Source organism: Diabrotica virgifera, chromosome 10 (assembly GCF_917563875.1).
Source record: "Diabrotica virgifera virgifera chromosome 10, PGI_DIABVI_V3a".
In the NCBI taxonomy this organism is placed as follows: Eukaryota; Metazoa; Arthropoda; class Insecta; order Coleoptera; family Chrysomelidae; genus Diabrotica; species Diabrotica virgifera.
This window is the reverse complement of record NC_065452.1, coordinates 93,301,179-93,322,620: the sequence shown is the minus strand read 5'-3', so window position 1 is coordinate 93,322,620 and position 21,442 is coordinate 93,301,179. Positions and strand designations below refer to the sequence as shown.

At 33.3% G+C, this 21,442-nt stretch overlaps 1 protein-coding gene across 2 annotated transcripts in view; it reads left to right on the top strand.

The window, feature by feature from the left end:
• Positions 1–21,442, top strand: part of LOC114333324 (forkhead box protein P1) — a 1,033,408-nt gene that overhangs the window by 916,485 nt on the left and 95,481 nt on the right. For both annotated transcript variants that reach the window (XM_050641264.1, XM_050641265.1), the window contains one exon: positions 15,726–15,812. In XM_050641264.1, the coding sequence (XP_050497221.1) occupies positions 15,726–15,812 (87 nt within the window). The remainder of the gene's footprint in view (positions 1–15,725; positions 15,813–21,442) is intronic.

Sequence of the window (21,442 nt, the reverse complement as noted above, 5' to 3'; positions counted from 1 at the left end):
ATTTAGTTGTATCGATAATGCTAAAACTGCAGGATTATTTAATTCCTTTGGGCACAATCATCAACCCACAAAATATTATTTTTTCATCTAGATTATCTCATAATAGAATCTGCATGTATTTGGCAAACAAAACCGTAGTAGATAATTTCATGACACAACATGGCTCTATAGAAGTATTCGGCGAAGTTATAACAGCAAGAAGACTTGTCTCCCCAGCAGAAAGACTAGTCTGGTCTGGTGTCTGCCCGTCAATTCCTCATCAAGTATTATTTGAAGAATTACAGAATATCGGTTTAAAGCTTATTTCCCCAATAAAATTTCTGAAAATTAGCTAGACTCTTCCCGAATATAATCACATATTGAGCTTTCGGAGGCAAGTTTATGTAAGCCCTATAACATCATCAATTCCAGATTTTATTCTTATAAATTTCGACCAAACACCTTACCGCATATTTTTGTCACAAGGTACACTTTATTTGCAAAAATACAGGACATATATCATCCCAATGCAATAACAGTTCAGTAACGGAATCAACTCATATTGATTCAAACAATGAAGCACCAAATCAAACAGCTACAACAAGTATATTACACAAGGTACCAAACACTCAGCAGTCATCAAGTTATCCATTATCAAATCCAAGCATATCACCTACACCTACAAATCTCCATGACCAAGAAATTACTAATACTCCTACTCATAGCAACACTTTCAATCAACCTCATTCAGCGGCAATACCGTGTTCACAAACTTCGGAAGCAGTATCCTTCAACCAATCAGCACCTCTTCCATTAGATACAACTACTGCAGAAAACTCTAATAAAACTGATACATCACCACAATTTTCTGAAACAACCATTTCAACCAATCTTACTAACAAAACTTCAAGCTCGACTTCTGTCACTACCAATGAGCCTGCTCCAGTACTTCCAAATATAATAAAGCCACAGTATCTAAGTGAAAACTCTAATAGCACTTGCGAAAAAGCAAGATCTTCCATAAAACGCAGTATTGGTGAGATCGATACACCTCTTTCAGACTCAGCAATTTCATCACAAAATCTATTTGCAAAACCCAAATCCTCTAAACCAAAAAAACCGCGCTCATCTAAAGTCCCATATACACGGGAAACTCCTGAAAATTTTATTGATAATCATACCCCACCATTCGTTTTAAATTACCGCCAATTGTCATTACTGATTGATAATGTCCAATGCTCCCCCGACACTATTAGCGTCGTTAAAGAATTTACAACTGATATGGTTGGTTTACTCCATCTTTTACAAAGCAAGTATCAATATGCAAATGATAGATCTACAAAAACCAAGTTTACAAAACTTCAAAAGAAACTACACATTCATTTAGGGAAAGAGACTTCTGACTTAGACAGTGACTCTTCTGTAGACAATTGTTCAGTATCATCTAACTCCAAATCTGTTAACAACATTCAACTCGATAATTCCATGGAACATTGATGGATTTTTCCATCGTCTCCCATGAATATTCCCCAGATATTATTTGTCTACAGGAGACAAACTTAAAGACCAATCAGTTGTACAGTTCAAAACATTTCACTTGTTTCCGCAAAGACCGTACATATGCAAGTCGTGCAAGCGGTGGTGTAGCAATAGCAATCGTTTCTTCAGAAAACAGTCTTCTTTTCCGTTTAACCCCAGCGTGTAGCACATATTCAGCTGAACTCTACGCCATATACCGTGCTGTGAAACTTCTTAACGAGCTTACACTCACAAAAGTCCTGATCATAACAGATTCCCTTAGCTCTCTAAACTCTTTAAAACACATTTTTCCGAAACATCCTTTTGAAAAGTTGCTAAAATACCAGCTGTCCCAAGCTTATGAACATGGAAGAATCGTCAAATTTTTATGGGAAATTAAGAACGTCGGAATAACAAGAAATGAAGAAGCTGACAGGACTGCACGAGAGGCAATTTTAAGTATTTTTCGGAGCCGATAGGCAAGTGTGTTTCCAGTGACAAGCTTATTTTTAAAATAAAGTGTTGTGTTTGTGGCGAAATGAGTGGTCTCAAAATAATTCTAAGCTGAATAAAATCAAAAAAATATGTGATCAGTCTAACGTCCGATTAACAGTCGAACACTTTTTAATAAGTTGTAGTAAATATGACCAAGAAAGACAGCACTGCAATATTCCAAATGCTCTATCAGAGGCTCTTGGTCAAAACTGTTCCTATGGCAATATAGTTAATTATTTAAGATCCATAAACATTTTGTACAATCTGTAGCTGTTTACTTTTGTTATTTATATTTTGTTCCGTCGCTAATAACCTTTTGGTGGATGCGACTTCTTTTTCTAATAAAAGAAAATTAATTTCTTCACCATTTGAATCATTTTTAACTTTTTTCTGGTCTCCAGTCGAACTGTTTTCTTAGTGTCCGTAAATCTTAAATATAATGGAATATATGTCCACAAAATCTTTCTAAATAATAAAATCGTTTTTTTTTATTTGAAAAGAATTTGACTCCTTCTGCATCATTTATTATTACTCTGGGCTAATTAGCAAAATAGAAGGAAAAGTTATTTACCAGCAATTTTATTGCTGGAATCGAATCTTATTATTGTATGTATTAATAATACAGGTATGCAAAGTCCGCAGATAGTGTGCTACTTTTTTTACAAACAAAATGGCGCCCGAAAATCGTGCTTTTTCAATTTTTGCTCTATAACTCCAAAGATTTATATAACTTTACACTTTTATAACTTTACACCAAAAAGACTCAAATAAAAATTCACCGCAATTAAATTCTGCATAGAGATGTGTTCTTCGCGATTCACTTCGACGAAAACTTTCCCGGGAAAAAGCGGGTTTTTCCAACAAAATCTTTAATTTTCAACTAAACTTTTAGATAAGTAATTGTTAATCAATAATTAAATAACTTGGTAATGTAAAGCCCTTTTCGTATAGATTATAATTCCAGATGCCGATAGAAATTGAATGAACAGTTTAGCAACAATTGAATTGTTAATTAAAAATTTAAGGTCACTATAATAACGACAATAATTATGATGCATAAAAATAACTATGATTTTTTTATAAAAATGTACTATACCTATCTAAAGTACTTTACATAATTGAATTTGGTTTATTTAAGCGGCCTCAGGAATATTTTAAAATTATAAACAATTTTTTGGCTTATAAACAAATAGAATATCTCGGGAAATATTAAACTAAATTAAGTTGTGAAAGCGTTATTCGAAAAACAGTGGCAGGACGCTTCTTTTAAAAGGGAAAACGTTTAATTATGACGAGTGGTTCCTGAGACACAACTGGTCAAATTTGACCGGAATTTACAGCAAAGATATAAACAATGGGATCATAATTTTCAAACCATCACCTTTTTATTTTTGTCCTCTTTCTCCTCACCAATTTTCATATCTTTAAAATACTCATAACATAATAAAAACTATCGATAATACGTGTGAAAATTGCCAAAAATAGCAAAATTCCAATCAAAAATTAGGTTGGTGAAAATGTAACCCTCAAAGTTCAAAATCGGTATACGTTAAAAAAATGCATTTTCTCGGCTTCCCATGGAGCAATTTCCTTCATCCTTTTTTTGTTCCCAAGTAACTCGAGTAGAGCCATCTAACTAATGCATTATTAAATGTCAAACTTGCTTTTGTTTTGTTATAATAGATTAATTTATTTATAAGAACAGAAAACTACATATTTCTTCTAGTTTTAGGCTTTTTTTTAGATAAATTTAATACAAGTGTACCTTTTAAAGTTAAAAACAAATATTCTCATTTGAAAGCTGTATAATTATTTAAACAATTTTTATTTAAACAAATTAAAATTTTGTGTTACAATAAATAAATTAATTTATTATAACAAAACAAAAGCAAGTTTGATATTTAATAATGCGTTAGTTCGATGGCTCTACTCGAGTTACTTGGGAACAAAAAAAGAATGAATGAAATTGCTCCATGGGAAGCCGAGAAAATGCATTTTTTAACGTATACCGATTTTGAACTTTGAGGGTTACATTTTCACCAACCTAATTTTTGATTGGAATTTTGCTATTTTTGACAATTTTCACACGTATTATCGATAGTTTTTATTATAATAATATATGTTATGAGTATTTTAAAGATATGAAAATTGGTGAAGAGAAAGAGGACAAAAATAAAAAGGTGACGGTTTGAAAATTATGATCCCATTGTTTATATTTTTGCCGTAAATTCCGGTCAACTTTGACCGGTTGTATCTCAGGAACCACTCGTCATAATTAACCGTTTTTCTTTTTAAAAGAAGCGTCCTGCCAATGTTTTTCGAATACCGCTTTCACAACTTAATTTAGTTTAATATTTCCCGAGATATTCTATTTGTTTATAAGCCAAAAAATTGTTTATAATTTTAAAATATTCCTGAGGCCGCTTAAATAAACCAAATTCAATTCTGTAAAGTACATTAGATAGGTATAGTGTCTTTTTATGAAAAAATCATAGTTATTCTTATGCACCATAATTATTGTCGTTATTATAGCGACCGAAAATTTTTAATTAACAATTCAATTGTTGCTAAACTGTTAATTCAATTTCCATTGGCTTCTGGAATTATAATTTACACGAAAAGGGCTTTTATATTACCAAGTTATTTAATTATTGATTAACAATTACTTATCTAAAAGTTTAGTTGAAAATTAAAGATTTTGTTGGAAAAACCCGCTTTTTCCGGGGAAAGTTTTCGTCGAAGTGAATCACGAAAAACACGTCTCTATGCAGAATTTAATTGCGGTGAATTGTTATTTGAGTCTTTTTGGTGTAAAGTTAAAATCTTTGGAGTTATAGAGCAAAAATTGAAAAAAACACGATTTTCGGGCGCCATTTTGTTTATAAAAAAAAGTAGCCCACTATCTGCGGACTTTGCATACCTATATTATTAATATATACAATCATAAGATTCGATTCCAGCAATAAAATTGCTGGTAAATAAGTTTTCAAAAAAATGGCCTATTCTCCGATAATCAGCCCAGATTATATGTACATGTATCACTTTTAAAATTTGTTTGGTTACGTTTACTACTTTTTTCGAACCAAATAATATTCGTACATTTCATGTGGCTATTTTATTTATTAATTTCACTGTTTCAAGCAGTGGTGCATCTTGAAATTTGCCTAAGTGGAGAACTTCTAATGAAACACCACAAAGACATAAAAAATACCAAAATATAGATAACTTATATGCACCCGTGCGATAAACCCAAAAATATAGATAACTTATATGCATTAAATTCCCTTAATTTTCCTAACTAGCGGGTTTATTGGGTTAAATTTGTTTGTCTATGGTTGAAGTTTCATGTCAGCTTATATATTTTTATGTTTCAACAGTTTTTTTATTTAATTTTGGACTTCCTTGGGAGGGATTTCCCCTATTCCCCCGTAGATCCGCCACTGGTTACAATTTATTTACTTTGATAACTTTCAATTGATAAATATTTTTTAATAACACCTACACTATACCAAATTAGCTTTCTAGAATATTTTCAAAAATACACAACAACAGCCTGGTCTCGGTCACTTTTTAGGACCTTCTTATACATACCTACATATTAATAGTATTCTGGTTCGAACTTAAAAATTCATTAAACCAAATCATCAATTTCCTCATTGCTTGGCAATTGGCAGTTATTTTCTTTCAATTAGGTATTTCTCACTTTCGGCCTCAACTTCAATTGTTCCAATTCTGGAAACAATCGTAGCGGTTGATTAAAATTCACTTTTATAAAATTCGTTTGCGAATATATTCCGAATTCTACAGAAAATATCCCCTTTTTATGCTAAAAACATGATTTTGAAATTTGAGAGCATACTCTTGGGACCAATTTCTTTTTTGCTCTTTAGTACATAAATCTGAAGGAAAAAAATAGTGCCGGTACCCGGAACGAGGGCAATCCTTCTTTTTTGCGAATTTTCAAAAATTAAATTATTGAAATAATATTGATTTTGGAGTGTAAAAATGTCACGACTTAAAATCACTAGAGAATCTGTCCAAAAGCACCTACAAATCTTTTCAAAAAACAAAAATGAAACCCTTTTTGTATACTTTTAAAATAATACTGTTATTTTTCTCCTTATCTTTATCGTTCCCGATCTACAGAGTGAGGTTTAACCCTTAAACGCCCAACCTTTTTTAGGTTCCATGTACGCCCAAGGGTGGGTAAAAAATGTCCACCTCGAAAATAGCTACTATATTTATTGAGAGTTGTTGGAAATGGATTAAACTTAAGAATCTTTTGCTTAATAAACACAGCATCTTTTAAAATATTTATATAAACAATTTACAAACCTTACAACAAAATTACAATGTACATCAAAATTATCATACCAGTAAAAGCCAGTAATTCAGATTTGTCGATTTTCTCCACATTCTTTCTTTCAGCCTCTTCATTGGCGGAGAGTTATGTGGATTATGTAATTATACGTCCATAATTATATGGATTATGTTCCTACCAACGAGAAATTAAATAGAAACCTTTAGTAACAAGTTTTACCAAGTGTGTAGTTTTTATGCCCGCCCATATTTAACCTTTAACTACACGCTCTGGCGTACTTTGTACGCCAGATATAAGAATTCTACTGGAAATATATTTAAAAATTTAATTTTTGACCTTGCTTATTTTTCTAACCTATCACTGGAATGTGCTTTATAATTTGGTTTTAGTTTCGTTATAATCGGCGTTCTGGAAAGATCGTAATTTACATTTTATTATTTGTTGTTTCCGGTGGTGGACAATATACCCCAGGATTATATTACTATAAGTCGTAATATAAGTACATACTTTAATTGTTTTTTAGTCATTATGGCAAAAAATATATTTTTCTTTATAAACAATACTTTTTCTCCTGTAAAAAATCACATTTAAAAAAAATTTTTATTAGTAATTTTATTTATCATGGAATCCAGTTATTCCATGATTCCAGTTATAAATCCCAATTGGCTTACTGAAAAGGAACTCCAAGTATTCACTGATGCCGAATAAGGTTTATAACAAACAACTAAGTGTATTTTTTCAAAAAAAATTAAACAAATCCGCTGTTTTTAAGTGTATTTTCTTGTGGCGTACAAAGTACGCCACGCGTGTAGTTATGTTATAACTTGATGCGCGGGTAGTTAAAGGTTAACTCAAGATATTACTTTTATTTTCAAAAATATCGGTAGAACCAATTTAAAATTCGATAAAAGGCTGTCTTTTTAACAATAAATAATTTTTGGAAAATTTTTAAACACGTAATAAATATGTTACAAGGGAATAAGCATTAGGTGGACATTTTTTACCCACCCTTGGGCGTTTAAGGGTTAAGCAAGGACCACCTCAATTGTCTCGGAACCGTCTTGAATGATTTTTGTAAATTTCGGTGTGCACGGATCTTATGATGCGGCCGATATTATGGTGGTATTTACATTGTTGTCAGATCTTCTGTTTTCTGGAAAGCTATTGAACTTTCTAATTTCAAAAAGATCTGTATATTGTTTGCCTTTTGAAGTCCTTATGGGATACTGACTCTTTTCCGTGTATTGTTCCAATGCCATAATTTCGGATTTATTACTACATTTACACATTCATGTACACATTTACAGCAGCTGAAAATAAATTCATATTGAAGGTGTGTATGTATGTTCATTGTTCATGTATATTTGAGTAGTAGAAAAATTAGGAATTTTCGAAAACCAGTAATGTAATTACAGCAGATTTTCAAAATGTCCATTTACTTCAACATAATAATAAGCCATGGGATTTTTAAAACTTTGCAATACATTTTCAAAATCAAGTAGGCCAATTTTTCTTTTCTCTGTTATTCCTGTCCTTTAATTCTTGAATATTGGCAGGTTTTCTTTTATAAACGATATATTGTGACCTCACAGGAAATAGTCTAAAGGATTCATGTCAGGTGATTACGGGGGTGATTCGATAAAACCACGCCTTCCAGTCCATCTTCTGGGACAAACATTATTTAGGTATTGCCGCCCACATGCGCATAAAGAGGTGGAGTACTTCGAATAATGAAATTTCTATATTAAAATATAATTGAAAATACTTCGTAGGATTTAGAAATAATCTAGCCAACTTAAGTACAACCCTGTTTTGTAATAAATTTAAATATGCCAGACCGTTTAAGTTTCCCTCAATGAGTGAATTATTTTGTCGCCTACTATTCTAGCCCATACATTAAATTTTTCTGGATACTGTGTGTGGTATTCACGCATCCAACGAGGATATTTACGTGGCCGGTACCTGCAATATACCAATTTACGTTTCTATTAATTAAAAAAAATGGCCTCATCGCAAAACATAATATTACTTAAACATTTTGATCGTTGTCACTGTTTTTTCATTTTCATCACTGAACATTTTCCATCATTATGTCTGCAAACTCTTCACGTTTATTATCTAGATCATCATCTGATAGCTGTTGAATTAATCTTATTTTGTATTGTATGAAATTTACATTACCGATATTTGCGAAATCTCAAGTTTCCCGGATATTTGTCTAGTATTCAAGTGTGAATCGTTTTCTAACAGGACAAAAACATCTAAATATTTTTTTTTTTTTTTTTTATTTATTTACGCTGTAACCACAGGGGTTATTAGCGATCTAAAAAATATAACAAAAGTAAAGTTAATAAAAATTACAATAGGTGATACAGTCCAGAGTCTTTAAGATAATTTATTGTGTTTTTAACATTCATGTTTACTCCTAAGGCTTCCTTTATATTCATTGGGATGGTATACTTCTTTCTTATTGTTTCATATGTTTTGCACTCAGTTAATATATGTTTCACGGAGAGTGTTGTTTCACAGTTTTCACACATAGGCGGCACAGTTCGCGTAAAGAGATGTTTGTGTGTTAGGTTGCTGTGTCCCAGCCGTAAACGTGTTATTTTCACTTGGTCGGGTCTGTTCGCTATTATTTGCGGCCACGGTTTCACTGATTGTTTGATTTCCTTGAGTTTATTTTGCGACGCACTCCATTTATTTTGCCACGCACTAAACACTTTATATTTTATTTCTGACTTCAGGTCATCGGAAGAAACCTCGTTAATAAGGATGGAGTCCTGGCTGAGGGATGCTGAACGGGCTAGTAGATCTACTTCCTCATTTCCTTGTATACCTGAGTGTGATGGGACAAACATAAAGTCGACAGTGATCTTATTTTTATTTAGGATCGCTATTTCTGATTGGATATGTAAGGCAATTGGATTATTGGTGTAAAGACGTTTGATAATGTTAAGTGAGCTGAGTGAATCGGTTATTATGAGAGACGGGGATTGTTTCGACTCTTTTATGTGGATCAGTGCTTGTAATATTGCATACAACTCTGCAGTGAATGACGACGTAATAGGCTTGAATTTAAATTTTAATGATGTATTGGGTGTGAGGATGGCTGCACCAACACCGTCTGATGATTTGGATGCGTCAGTGTATATCTTGTAGTGATTTTTAAAGGTTTCCATTTCTTTTAAGAATGATTGTTTGATTAGGTCTGTTATGGTCTCACTTTTTTTGTATATACTAAGGTTAGTATTAATTTTGGGAATTGGTATTAACCAGGGTGGAGAAGTTGGGAAATTTGTTGGGATAATTTCAGGAAATTGAAGATGTAGGTCATGAAGGTTTCTCCTAATTCTTTCGTAAAATGGTGGATCTAATCTTGTTGCAGAGAAAGTGCCTTGAAATCGATCTGTGAATGTATTGGTATAAGTAGGGTGTTCTTTATTACTGGCTATTTTAGAAGCATATGAGAGAGAAAGATATTTGCATCGTAAACTTAGGGGTGGTTCTCCTGTTAAGCATTGTAAACTTTCAACTGGTGTCGTTCGAAACGCACCTGTAGCTATTCGTAGAGCCGCGTTTTGAACAGTTTCTAAGGTTTTCAATACTGACATTTTGCTTGATGAATAAACTATCGTACTATAGTCGAGTTTGGATCTGACTAAAGATTTATATACGTGTAATAGTGTATTTTGATCTGCTCCCCAGTTTTTGCTGGAAATAGTTTTCATAACATTTAATCCTGCTTGGCATGATTTTTTAAGTTCTTCTGTATGTTTTTTCCATGATAACTTTTGATCGAAAACCATACCTAAAAATCGGACATTATTTGTGAAACTAAGGGTTTGGTTATATAGCTTCAGATGCGGAGTTCGAGTGTTACGTTTTCTTGTGAATAGAATACATTTAGTTTTTGTCGGTGAGAATTGTAATCCGATAGACCTAGACCATGTTTCTAACTGATTGATTGTTTGTTGTAAATGTTTTTGTATAGATGTAGAGTTTTTTCCTTTGGCAAATAAAACTAAGTCATCAGCGTATAGTCTTCCTTTGACAATTGGTGAGCATTGTTGAAGTATATCGTTTATGGCTATTAGGAAAAGGGTTGAGCTTATAACTGATCCTTGTGGTACTCCGTTCTTTTGAACTTTTTTATCTGAGTTAACGTTGTCTGATCGAACTATGAAGCTGCGAGATTGAAGAAAATTTGATATAAATTTTAACATATTTCCTCTGATATTCCAATTATGCAATTTCGTTATGATATTGAATCGCCACACAGTATCGTAAGCTTTATTAATATCAAAGAAGACTGCGATACAATCTTGCTTATTTGCAAATGCTTCATGTATGCCTGACTCTAAGTCTATTAAGTTGTCTACAGTGGATCGATTTTGCCTAAATCCGCTTTGCTGTGGGATAAGAAGTTTTTGTTGTTCTAAATACCATCTCAGTCTTTTATTTATCATTTTCTCTAGCACTTTACATATAATATTGGTTAAAGATATTGGTCGATATGATTCTGGTGATGTCCGGGATTTATCAAGTTTGAGAAGAGGTAGTATTATTGCTTCGGACCAGGTTGAAGGGAAAACCTGGTTACTCCAGATTGAATTATAAAGGTCTAATAATAAATTGTTCCCATTGTCTGGAAGATGTAGTAGAAATGCTAGGGGAATACCGTCTGGTCCCGGGCTTGCATCTTTCGAAGAGTTTAAGGCTTCGGCAAGTTCTATTAAGGAAAAAGGAACGTTAAGGTTGTGAATCTCATGTTCGTCAAATCCCAGTATGTTTTTTTCTACGTTGTTTTTATGCATTTTGAAATCGTCAGTATAATTTTCATCACTGGAATTTAACTCGTATTGGTCTGCTAACATATCTACGATTTCTTTTCTATCTCTAATTATTTTGTTATTTTTTGCTAGAAAAGGAATTTTATATGGTTGGCTTTTACCAGAGATTTTTCTTAAGTTTCTCCAAACTGTACTTATTGTTGAAGAGGTATTTAGAGATGAGATGAATTTTTTCCAGGATTCTTTTCTATTCTTTTTTAGAATGTATCTTGCCTCAGCTCGTCGTTTTTTGTATTCCGTTGTGTTTTCGTCTGTTTTGTGACGCTTTAGTTTATTGAAAGCTTTCTTATACTCTCTCGTAGCTTGGCTGCATTCAGGTGTCCACCATGGAAGAGGCTTATGTTTCTTTAATATTTTTGTTTTTCCTACATATGTCATGGCGGCATTAGTGATCATTTGTAAAAATGTACTTAAAAATTTGTCTATGTCGTTTGATGATGTGAAGTTGGTTTGGTTAATGTCCTGTTCAATTTGTTTGGTAAAGTTAGTCCAATCAGCGTTTTTAATATTCCACTTTATGATAGATGACTCAATATTTATTGTGCTCTGATGTGTTAAAGAAATTATAATGGGGTAGTGGTCACTACCGTATAAATAGGGTAGTACGTCCCATGTTAATGTGGTGGACAAAATTGGGTCACACAGAGAAATATCAATTGCCGATGTTGTGCCATTTTGGATGTTGAATCTGGTTGGTCTTCCGTCGTTAAGTAGATTCAGATTTTGGGATGTTATTATGTCTTCTATAATACGACCTTTCGAGTTGAGTTTTATGGAGCCCCACATCGGATTGTGGCCGTTAAGATCTCCGACGATAATTCTAGGTGAAGGAATTTGTTCCATAATAGCTATTAAATCTTCTTGGGATATGGATTGATTTGGTGGGATATACATATTACATATATAAATCTTTTGAGGTATATTTATTGAGATAGCTATTAATTCAATATTATTTGAAGTCACTGTTAACTGTGTGCTCATGAATTTTTCATCTACGTAAATTGCTACTCCTCCACTGGCAATATTTTGGTTTAATCTGTTTTTGTAGAAACATGAATAATTACGAAAGTTATATACGTGGCTTGAATTTTTGAAATTTGTTTCCTGTAGGCAGATAATAGATGGGTGGGTTTCAGAGATAATATGTTTAAGTTTTTCGAAATGGGTATAGAACCCATTTAAGTTCCATTGAAGTAGAGAAGTGAATTTAATTATTCTTTAGAAGAGCTTATAGACGAGTCGGAGTCTTCTCCCGAGAATGAAGTTTTTAAACCAATGTATTTGCCAAGTTTTTTCCTTAATCTGGTGCTTTTGTTTTTCATTCTTTTGTCGGTATAATATGGATGTAATTCTGTTAGAAACTTTATAAGTGCCTGAGAGTCATCTGAGTATAATTTTGTTATGCTGATTATGTCTTTTGCTCCTTGTATATTTTCGAATAAATCCACTACTTGATCAAAGTTTAACAATTGTGTTTCGCTTTTTTCTAGATATTCTCGAACTGGTTCTAAAAACGTTTTAAGATTTGTTATCTCATCTGTTAAGTTTTTGTCGTCAGTTTTGGTTTTTTTCATTAATTGAAGTTTAGGTTTTTCGAATTCGTCTTCGGCGGGTGGCGATGTTGCATCTTCTAAGGTTCTTTTTCCTGTTGTTTTATCCGAAGTTATCTGGGGTTCGTGAGTATTCATCTGTGTATTTTTGTTTAGAGGTAAGTTTTGACTTGCTTCGGGTGAGATTGATTTTTGTTTTTGGATATTATAGGATGACTCAGACGATGTAGGTGTTGCGATTGTAGTGTTGACTGAAGACGTGGTTAAATGTATGGATGTATTTTGTAGTGGTGGTTGTTGGGTTGTGTTTATTGATAAATGCGGGATGGCTTCTGTTTGCGATGTGGTTTGAGAAGACATGGTAGGTGTGGAGGGAATGGTATTTGAAATTGTGGGAGTATTTTGCGGATTATCTTGTTGAGTATGATTTATTGGTAAAGTTTGTTTCATCTCTGTTTGCACTGCATTATCATTGTAAGGATGGCTATGAGATGAAATATTTGGACAATTAGCTGCCTGGTGTCCAGTTAATTTGCATTTGAAACATGTATCGTTTTGGGCTATAAATATGCGGTATGATGTTTGTTCTAACTCGACAAAAAAAGATTCAGGTAATACAAAGTTGTCTGGCAGAGGTGAAATGAAAATTTGTCGTCGGAAGCTTAGAATGTGACTGAAAGCAGGATTGGTTGCTCCTATTCTTAGGTATGATATGTCTGATAGAGGATTTAGACCTAGTTTTATTAATTCGTCTTTAATTAAGTTCGAAGGTATACTTGGACATACACCGGACAGAATTAAGCGGACTGATGGAGTTATTAATCTTCTTGCTTCTAGTATATTTCCATTTACTTTTATCTTCTTTGTTTCTGTTAGGAATTTGTCTACTAAGTTTTTAGATGATAGATATATGCATATTCTACCGTTTGATATACGGGATGCGAAAATTATATTTCTTGGTTCTATATGCTGACTCAATCCTTCAAGATAGTCATTGATTGTACAATTATCTAGAGTGTTAAATAAAATGGCTTGATCTCTGTCTGGAGTTAATATATTGCGTGGTTGGCTAACTGCTTTTGAATATGATGCAATTTGTTGTGGTTGACTGGAAGATGACATCTTTTAAATTTATTTAAAATCCAACTCCGGTGCTGTCTCACAGCTTTCGCTGTGACACCCGTTCATGGAATTGGATAATGTAGAGATAATTGTCGTGATTTATTGAAATATTCAATCCAAATAGACACAAATAATAAATTTCATCTACTTACAATTAAAATATTCCGTATACAAATCACTTTCACTAGTACTTTTATATTCCATCTAAATATTTGTTTTCAGTTGATGCAGTTTTTCTCGCTAGATGTATCCGAGATGAAAATAATAAAATACTAGTAGGACAAAAAGAGAGTATTTGGAATGTTCATTTAAAGATTGAGTTACTACAAATAAAATGGTACTTTTGGATGGTAAACTGATTGTAAAAAGCAATAGTTTTAAGTACCTGGGATCGGTATTGCAGAGTAATGGAGATATAGATGGAGATGCATGCAGTAGAATTAGGGCTGGATGGATGAAGTGGAAAGAAGCGAGTGGTGTGTTGTGTGACAGAAAAGTTCCAATGAAGCTGAAGGGAAAATTCTATAAAACAGCCATAAGACCGGCTATGATGTACGGAACTGAATGTTGGGCAGTGAAGAAGAAAGAGGAGCAACGAATGCATGTGGCGGAAATGAGAATGCTTAGATGGATGAGTGGAGTGACAAAGAAGGATAAAATTATAGAAATGAGAATATTAGGGGAAGTCTAGGTGTGGCACCAATTGATGCCAAAATGAGAGAGCATAGGTTAAGATGGTTTGGTCATGTTCAACGTCGAGACGTTAATCACCCAATATGAAGAATAGCTGAAGTGCAGATTCCTGGAAGGAGTAGGAGAGGAAGACCAAAGAAGACCTGGGTGGAGACGATAAGGCAGGACATGTTGGTAAAGGGGATTGACATTGATATGACCCAAGATAGAATTGTGTGGAGAAATGCAATTAGGGAAGCCGACCCCGCATAGGGATAAGGCAAAGAGAATGATGATGATGCAGTTTTTCTGCGCCTTTATTTTGATAAATCTATTATTGAACCAGTTTCGTTAAACTTTTTTACTAATTTACTGACAGTAGATTTGTTGTAGGATTTCGGTTAGGATATAAATTATTAAAGATATTACACGTTTCTTGTTGACTTCTAACGCACATCACCATATCCTAGCCTCAAAAATATATTATTTTAACTTCGGTATAACGTAAATTTCCGAGATTATGGCATTTAGGTATAGAGAAAATTACCAAAAGACAAAAAATATACGAGGTGATCCATTTAAAATAAGAAAGTTCATTATATTTACAGAAAAACGAAAAATCTGACGACAATGTAAATACCGCAATAATATCGGCCGCATAACAAGACCCTACCAGCGGTGTCACACTTAGTTTGAAAAGTAAGTTTAAAGTTTCTAAATATTTGACGTTTTGGCATTTTTAGTCATCCTGTATAAATTGTTAGATATTTTTTAATTTAGTTTAAACACTACAACTACTAATGTATTTTATGTGTATTTAGAAAAATAAGGGAGAGGTGCATTTATAAGGTATTCTTATTTACCTACATATTTTAGCTATTTGTACATAGGTTAAATTAAAAATTACTCTAAATATATTACAGAAACGTTTACATTGTCCTTCTCGTCTTGGTCTTCCCTTATCACAGTGGTGTCCAAGGCGAGTGCCTTTAGCCGGTCCTATTCACGAAATGGTTAACGTGCGCTTAAAACTATTGGCACTTGCCTTTTTCCTCTCATCCCGTTTTTCCCCGATCCCTCTACTATCCCGGACTCCTCCGTCCATCAAAATGCTGCAAACATCAGCCCTTCTCGGCCGGTTGTCCAACGGTTTTAATCGCACGTGCCAGTGTCGCTACACACTCGTTTTGTAATATGCTATTGGTATTTTTACAGGTCTTAACAGCAGAGAAGTGATGAGTCCATGGAAAGAGCTTAATGATCCCCATATGACCAATAACAAACCCTCTTTGGATTTAAACGGTGAGTAGATAATTCAAAACCTAAAATTTAATTATTTTTGTATGCATTTATAGAGGAATTATTTTTGTTGGTATTTATGATATTTTTTAAAACAGTGATGTTTATTAAAATTGTATATATTAAGATTTGAATAGTGAAGAATAAAAGAGGGTACAAAATGGGCGATAGAGAGATAAAAATACTGTGTTACGCCGATGACACCGTGTTAATAGCAGAGTGCGAAGACGACCTACAAAGATTACTGCACGAATTCAACATTAACGCAAAAGAAATGAATATGAAAATATCAGCCCAAAAAACAAAAGCTTAGTAATAGCCAAAGAACCTATAAGATACAAATTGGAGTAAGACAATGAAATTATATAACAAGTAATGACTTTCAAATGCCTGGGAATTAATCTATCAGCCGACAACAATATCGAAGAAAGAGCTTCGTCCTATTATAAATCCTTCATAGAAGAGCAATTGTTAAAAAGCACATAAAAAATCTAGGATACTGGGCAAAAGCCACAGATACCGGGTATAAAACCCTTAAAATTATAAAATTTCACATCTAAATTCTCTTTTAATTTAAAATTACAACCTCAGGTGTTCACCTGAACTCACAATGGTTTGACGCAGCCATGTTGTAATTTTCAATTAAAAGAGAATTTAGATGTGAAATTTTATAATTAAGGGTTTTATACCCTATATTTGTGGCTTTTGCCTAGTATCCATGATGTTTTATGTGATTTTTAACAATTGCTCTTCTATGAAGGATTTATAATAGGACGAAGCTCTGATGATGGTACGTAATGTATTGAAAGTACTTATCTGACTATTAAAAATTTTTTACACACTTTCAATTTCTTTGAGAACATATAGTTCGTCCGCTATAACTTTTTCCATGCGTCGCGATTCATTTTCAAACAAATTAAGTCAAAACATAAAGTATATGTGTGTAGTATTTAGTATAGAGTATACAAAATATATATACATACACATCGACGTTCGTTTCACTTGATGTTTCGACTTAATTTGTTTGAAAATGAATCGTGACGCATGGAAAAAGTTATAGCGGACGAACTATACACCTGTTTGCCGGTTTGACCTACTTAGAAGTGTGTACAAGTCATACAGTCTTTTTCAAATCTTTGCAAATATCTGTGTCACTCCTCTTCTGTATACATATCTTTCCGATTACTTCATTGCATGTCTTTCTTGGTCTTTCTCTTCTTATTGTTTTTTAATAGTTTTGCTTTCCACAATTTTTTCTCTGGTAGTTTCAGCTCGTTTCTTATCTGTGGTTCTTATTCTATCTATTTTAGAAAGACCTTTAAATCTTCTTAAAAACTTCATCTCTATGACACGAGCAAAAGAGCCTATATCTTGCTCTTTTGTCGTTCCGTTAGTATCCATGTTTCGCTGCCAAAATTCAGAGCAGGTCTATAGACTGCTTTGAAATCTTTCATTTTTGTATTCCGTCGTATTTATTTTCTGCATGCAAAACTTTTGTTCATTGCATGATGCATTTGTAGCGTTTTTTCTATTCTGCTGTTGAATTCTGCATCTAGATATCCTGTTTCGTCTAATATTACTGTAAAATCTTTAACTTGTGCTGTCTTTGTTCCTTCAGTTACTACATTAAGTTCTTCTCTTGTTTCTCCTATCTGCATAACTTTTGTTTTGTTCTCTCTTTGCTCGTGTTATCTCTCTTTACTCGTGTTACTAATATTTTCACATTTTTTCTTTCATTTTTATAGTTATGTCATTCTCATCTGTTTTATCTTTTATTTGAAATTTGTCATCGTTTGTTTTATCTTGAAATTTATTCTTATTTATTTTTTCAGACCACGACGCTGTCTGTTGATTTGTTGAGTCCCTTTTACTTATTCCACATACCTCCTTAGCTGAATTCAGTAGTAGATTCTTATAGTCGCTCCATAGGTTGTTTAAATCACTATTGCCTTCTGTTTCTTTTATTCTTTTTCGTTTACATTTTTCTCAAATATTTTGGTAATTTCTTTGTTGCTTAGGTTAAACGTTTTTATCTCTTTCTTAATTGGTTTTCCTTTTTGGTTACCAGACTTTTCCTTCTTTGTCACTTACTTGTTATCCTAGACATCATCAATACGTGAAACAATTGTCAGAAAAGTTAAGAAAACTAAGGTATGGAAAAAAGATATTCAAAATACTCCGATACTTCTGAACACTATAAAACGTTTTAGAAAAAGGAAAAATAAGAAATGTGATATATTCAATATTTAGGATTCTCTCCTTGACGTATGTATAAAACGGAATAATATAAAAACCTAGACCGATACGTAAAAGGGGCTGTGTCGACATGCCATAGCCATACCCAGTGATGTTGTACATCCATATTGTAAGTACAAAGCTTAAATAGCAAAAAAATACATAAAGTAACATGGATGATACTTGTCACAACAATACGGAACCAAATAACACTCACATCCTAATATCCACAAAATGGAGAACAATAATACACGGCGTGAGACTGTGCATCTAAAGACTTCTACCAAACATCATTTTAAAGAGAAACTATAATGGAAGTTGTTTTCCCAGTGAACCAATGCCTATACCTTTACGCCCTTATAGGAAAGAGAGAACTCTTTGGATTAATTAAGAAAGGCAAGGTTCGTTACCTTGGGCACATATTAAGAGGAGCAAAATATGAAATACCACAGTTGATCCTACAAGGGAAGATCGAAGATAGGAGTGGAGTCGGCCGCAAACAACTATCCTGGTTAAGGAATATTAAGGAATGGACAGGAATACACAACTCAGGCGAGCTGTATCACGCCGCCAAGAACAGAACCTTAGTAATGACATAGTCGCCTACGCACTTTGGTGTATGGCATCTTAAGAAGAAGATGTTTGCCTTTTTCGTGTTTTTTTGCCTCGTTTTTTAAAAATGTTTTTGTAAAGACAAATTATTTTTGACTTTAAAAAATTGCATTTCGATAGAAAATTTAGTTTTGAACCATTTTGCTTTAGACATATATTTTATGTACGAAAAGTGCATATAATTCACACTAATGCAACGTACTCTTTAAACTTAAATGGCAGCACTCCATGGTTTTTTCATATTTGGGGGTCCATTGACCGTATGAAACCATAAAACATCTTTATTCGAAGCAATAAAGCACTCAACCTCCGAAAGAAGAAGGACAAGAGGGATCTTAATCTTTTTGCATTCGATTCGTGAATGCGCCGGGAAACTTTGTGAACCGGAGCCATGATATAATATGAAAAAATTGCATACAAAAAATGCATTCTTAAAGTGCATCTTAAACAGACAATAAAAAAAATTCAGAACTCGTCAATTATCGGTAGAAATGAGTTCAATTTTGTTACTCGGGGGTTTTTGGGGTCGTTGAAAACGAATATGACGTCAAAAGTGATCTCCGGAGTACCTGGTGCCCAGGGTACCTACTGTGTACCTCGTCTTGTAAAGTTTTCGGCAAATTCATTAAAAATTAGTCAAAAATCATTACTCGGGGGTTTTTTGGCCGCTAACGACGAATATGATATCGGAAGTAATTTCCAGAGTACCTGGTGCACAGGGTACGTACTGTTTACCTCGTCTTGTGGAGTTTTCGGCTAAAAATTTGTTAGAAAATTAGTCAAAAATAATTACTCGGGTGTTTTTGGGGTCGCTAACGATGAATATGACATCGGAAGCGATCTCCGGAATACCTGGTGCCCAGGGTACCTACTTCTTATGGAGTTTTCGGTAAATTCATTAAAGAATTAACCAAAAATCATTACTCGGGGTTTTTTGGGTCGCTGACGACGAATATGACATCGGAAGTGCTCTACGGAGTACTTGGTACCCAGGGTACCTACTGTTTACCTCGTTTTCTGGATTTTTTGGCAAATTCATTAAAAAATTAGTTAAAATTCATTACTTTGGTGTTTTGGGGGTCTGTAACGACGAACATGACATCGGAAGTTATCTCCGGTGTACCTGGTGCCCAGGGTACCTACTGTTTACCTCGTAACTATTGATATTTGACTAATTTTTTAATGAATTTTAATGACGAGGTAAACAGTAGGTACCCTTAGCAAAAGGTACTCCGGAGATCACTTTTGACGTCATATTCGTTTTCAGCGACCCCAAAAACTCCCGAGTAACAAAATTGAACTCATTTCCGCTGATAATTGACGAGTTCTGAATTTCTTTGTTGTTTATTTGAGATGCACTCTAAGAATGCATTTTTTGTATGCAGTTTTTCAATATTATATTATGGCTCCGGTTCACAAAGTTTCCTGGCGCATTCACGAGTCGAACGCAAAAAGAATTATTAAGATCAGTCTTGTCCTATTTTTTCGGAGGTAAGGCCGATTTTAGTGCTTTATTGCTTCGTCTATTAACGTTGTCGTTCTTTCTAAAGTACATTATCAATAATTTATAAATGCTACCGTAAGATTCTATACTTAAAACTTACTAGTTTTTATACAGGGTGTCCAGAAACTCTACCGACAAACGAATACAGGAGATTCCTCAGATAATTTTAAGACAATTATTTAACCCAATTCACTTAGTCCGAAAACGCTTCCTAAGGGAGCTAGAGCTATTTGAAGATGGCGTCTGGTAATTAGTTTCTCTTAAATACCTCCAGAACGCTTCTATTTAGAAAAACAAAAATTGATATGCATACTTATCTTCTAGAGATAAATCGATTCCATCCATTGTAAATTTCTAGTACCAGTCATAGGCGTCCGTTTTGGGTAGGGCAACGGTTACTTGCGCATAACTTTTTTGTCTTTAAACTTTTAAGCATTTTTGACTCTGGATTATTAAATTGTGAGGTATTCTTGTATTAAAAGGTACTCTTACTTTAAAAAAATAAGTTACTCTTACTTTAAGTCGATAGGATACACCGTTTTCTAGAAAAATTGATTTGAACATTTTTTGTTCTTTAGATTTCAAAAAAAATTTCAAAAAAGACTATTTAGAAAAACGAAAACTTGTACGTTTAATTATATTTCAGAGATGAATCGATTTCATTAATTGCAAATTTCAAGTATCAATCATATGCGTCGGTTTTGGGTAGGTCAACGGTTATTTTATGGCATAACTTTTTTGTTCTTAATTTTTTAAGATTTTTGACACTAGATTATTAAATTATGAGGTGTTCTAGGAGTAACAGTTGCTCTTGGTTTAAGTTCGTAAAATACACCGTTTTCTTGAAAACATTTTTCAATTTTTATTTCAAATTCAAGAGACGAAAAATTTTCAAATCGATTTTTCTAGAAAACATTGTGTCCTCCCGACTTAATCAAGAGTACCTTTTAGTACTAGCATACCTCACAATTTAATAATCCAATGTAAAAAATGCTTAAAATTTAAAGACAAAAAAGTTATATAAAATAACCGATACCCTACCCAAAACGAACGCCTATGGCCGGTACTATAAATTCGCAATGGATGTAATTGATTTATCTCTGGAAGATAAATACGCATACCAATTTTTGTTTTTCTAACTAGAAGCGTTCTAGAGGTATTTAAGAAAAACTAATTACAAGGCGCCATTTTCAAACAGCTCTAGCTCCCTTAGGAAGCAATTTCGGACAAGGTGAATTTGGTTAAATTGTCTTAAAATTACCTGAGGAATCTTCTGTCTTCG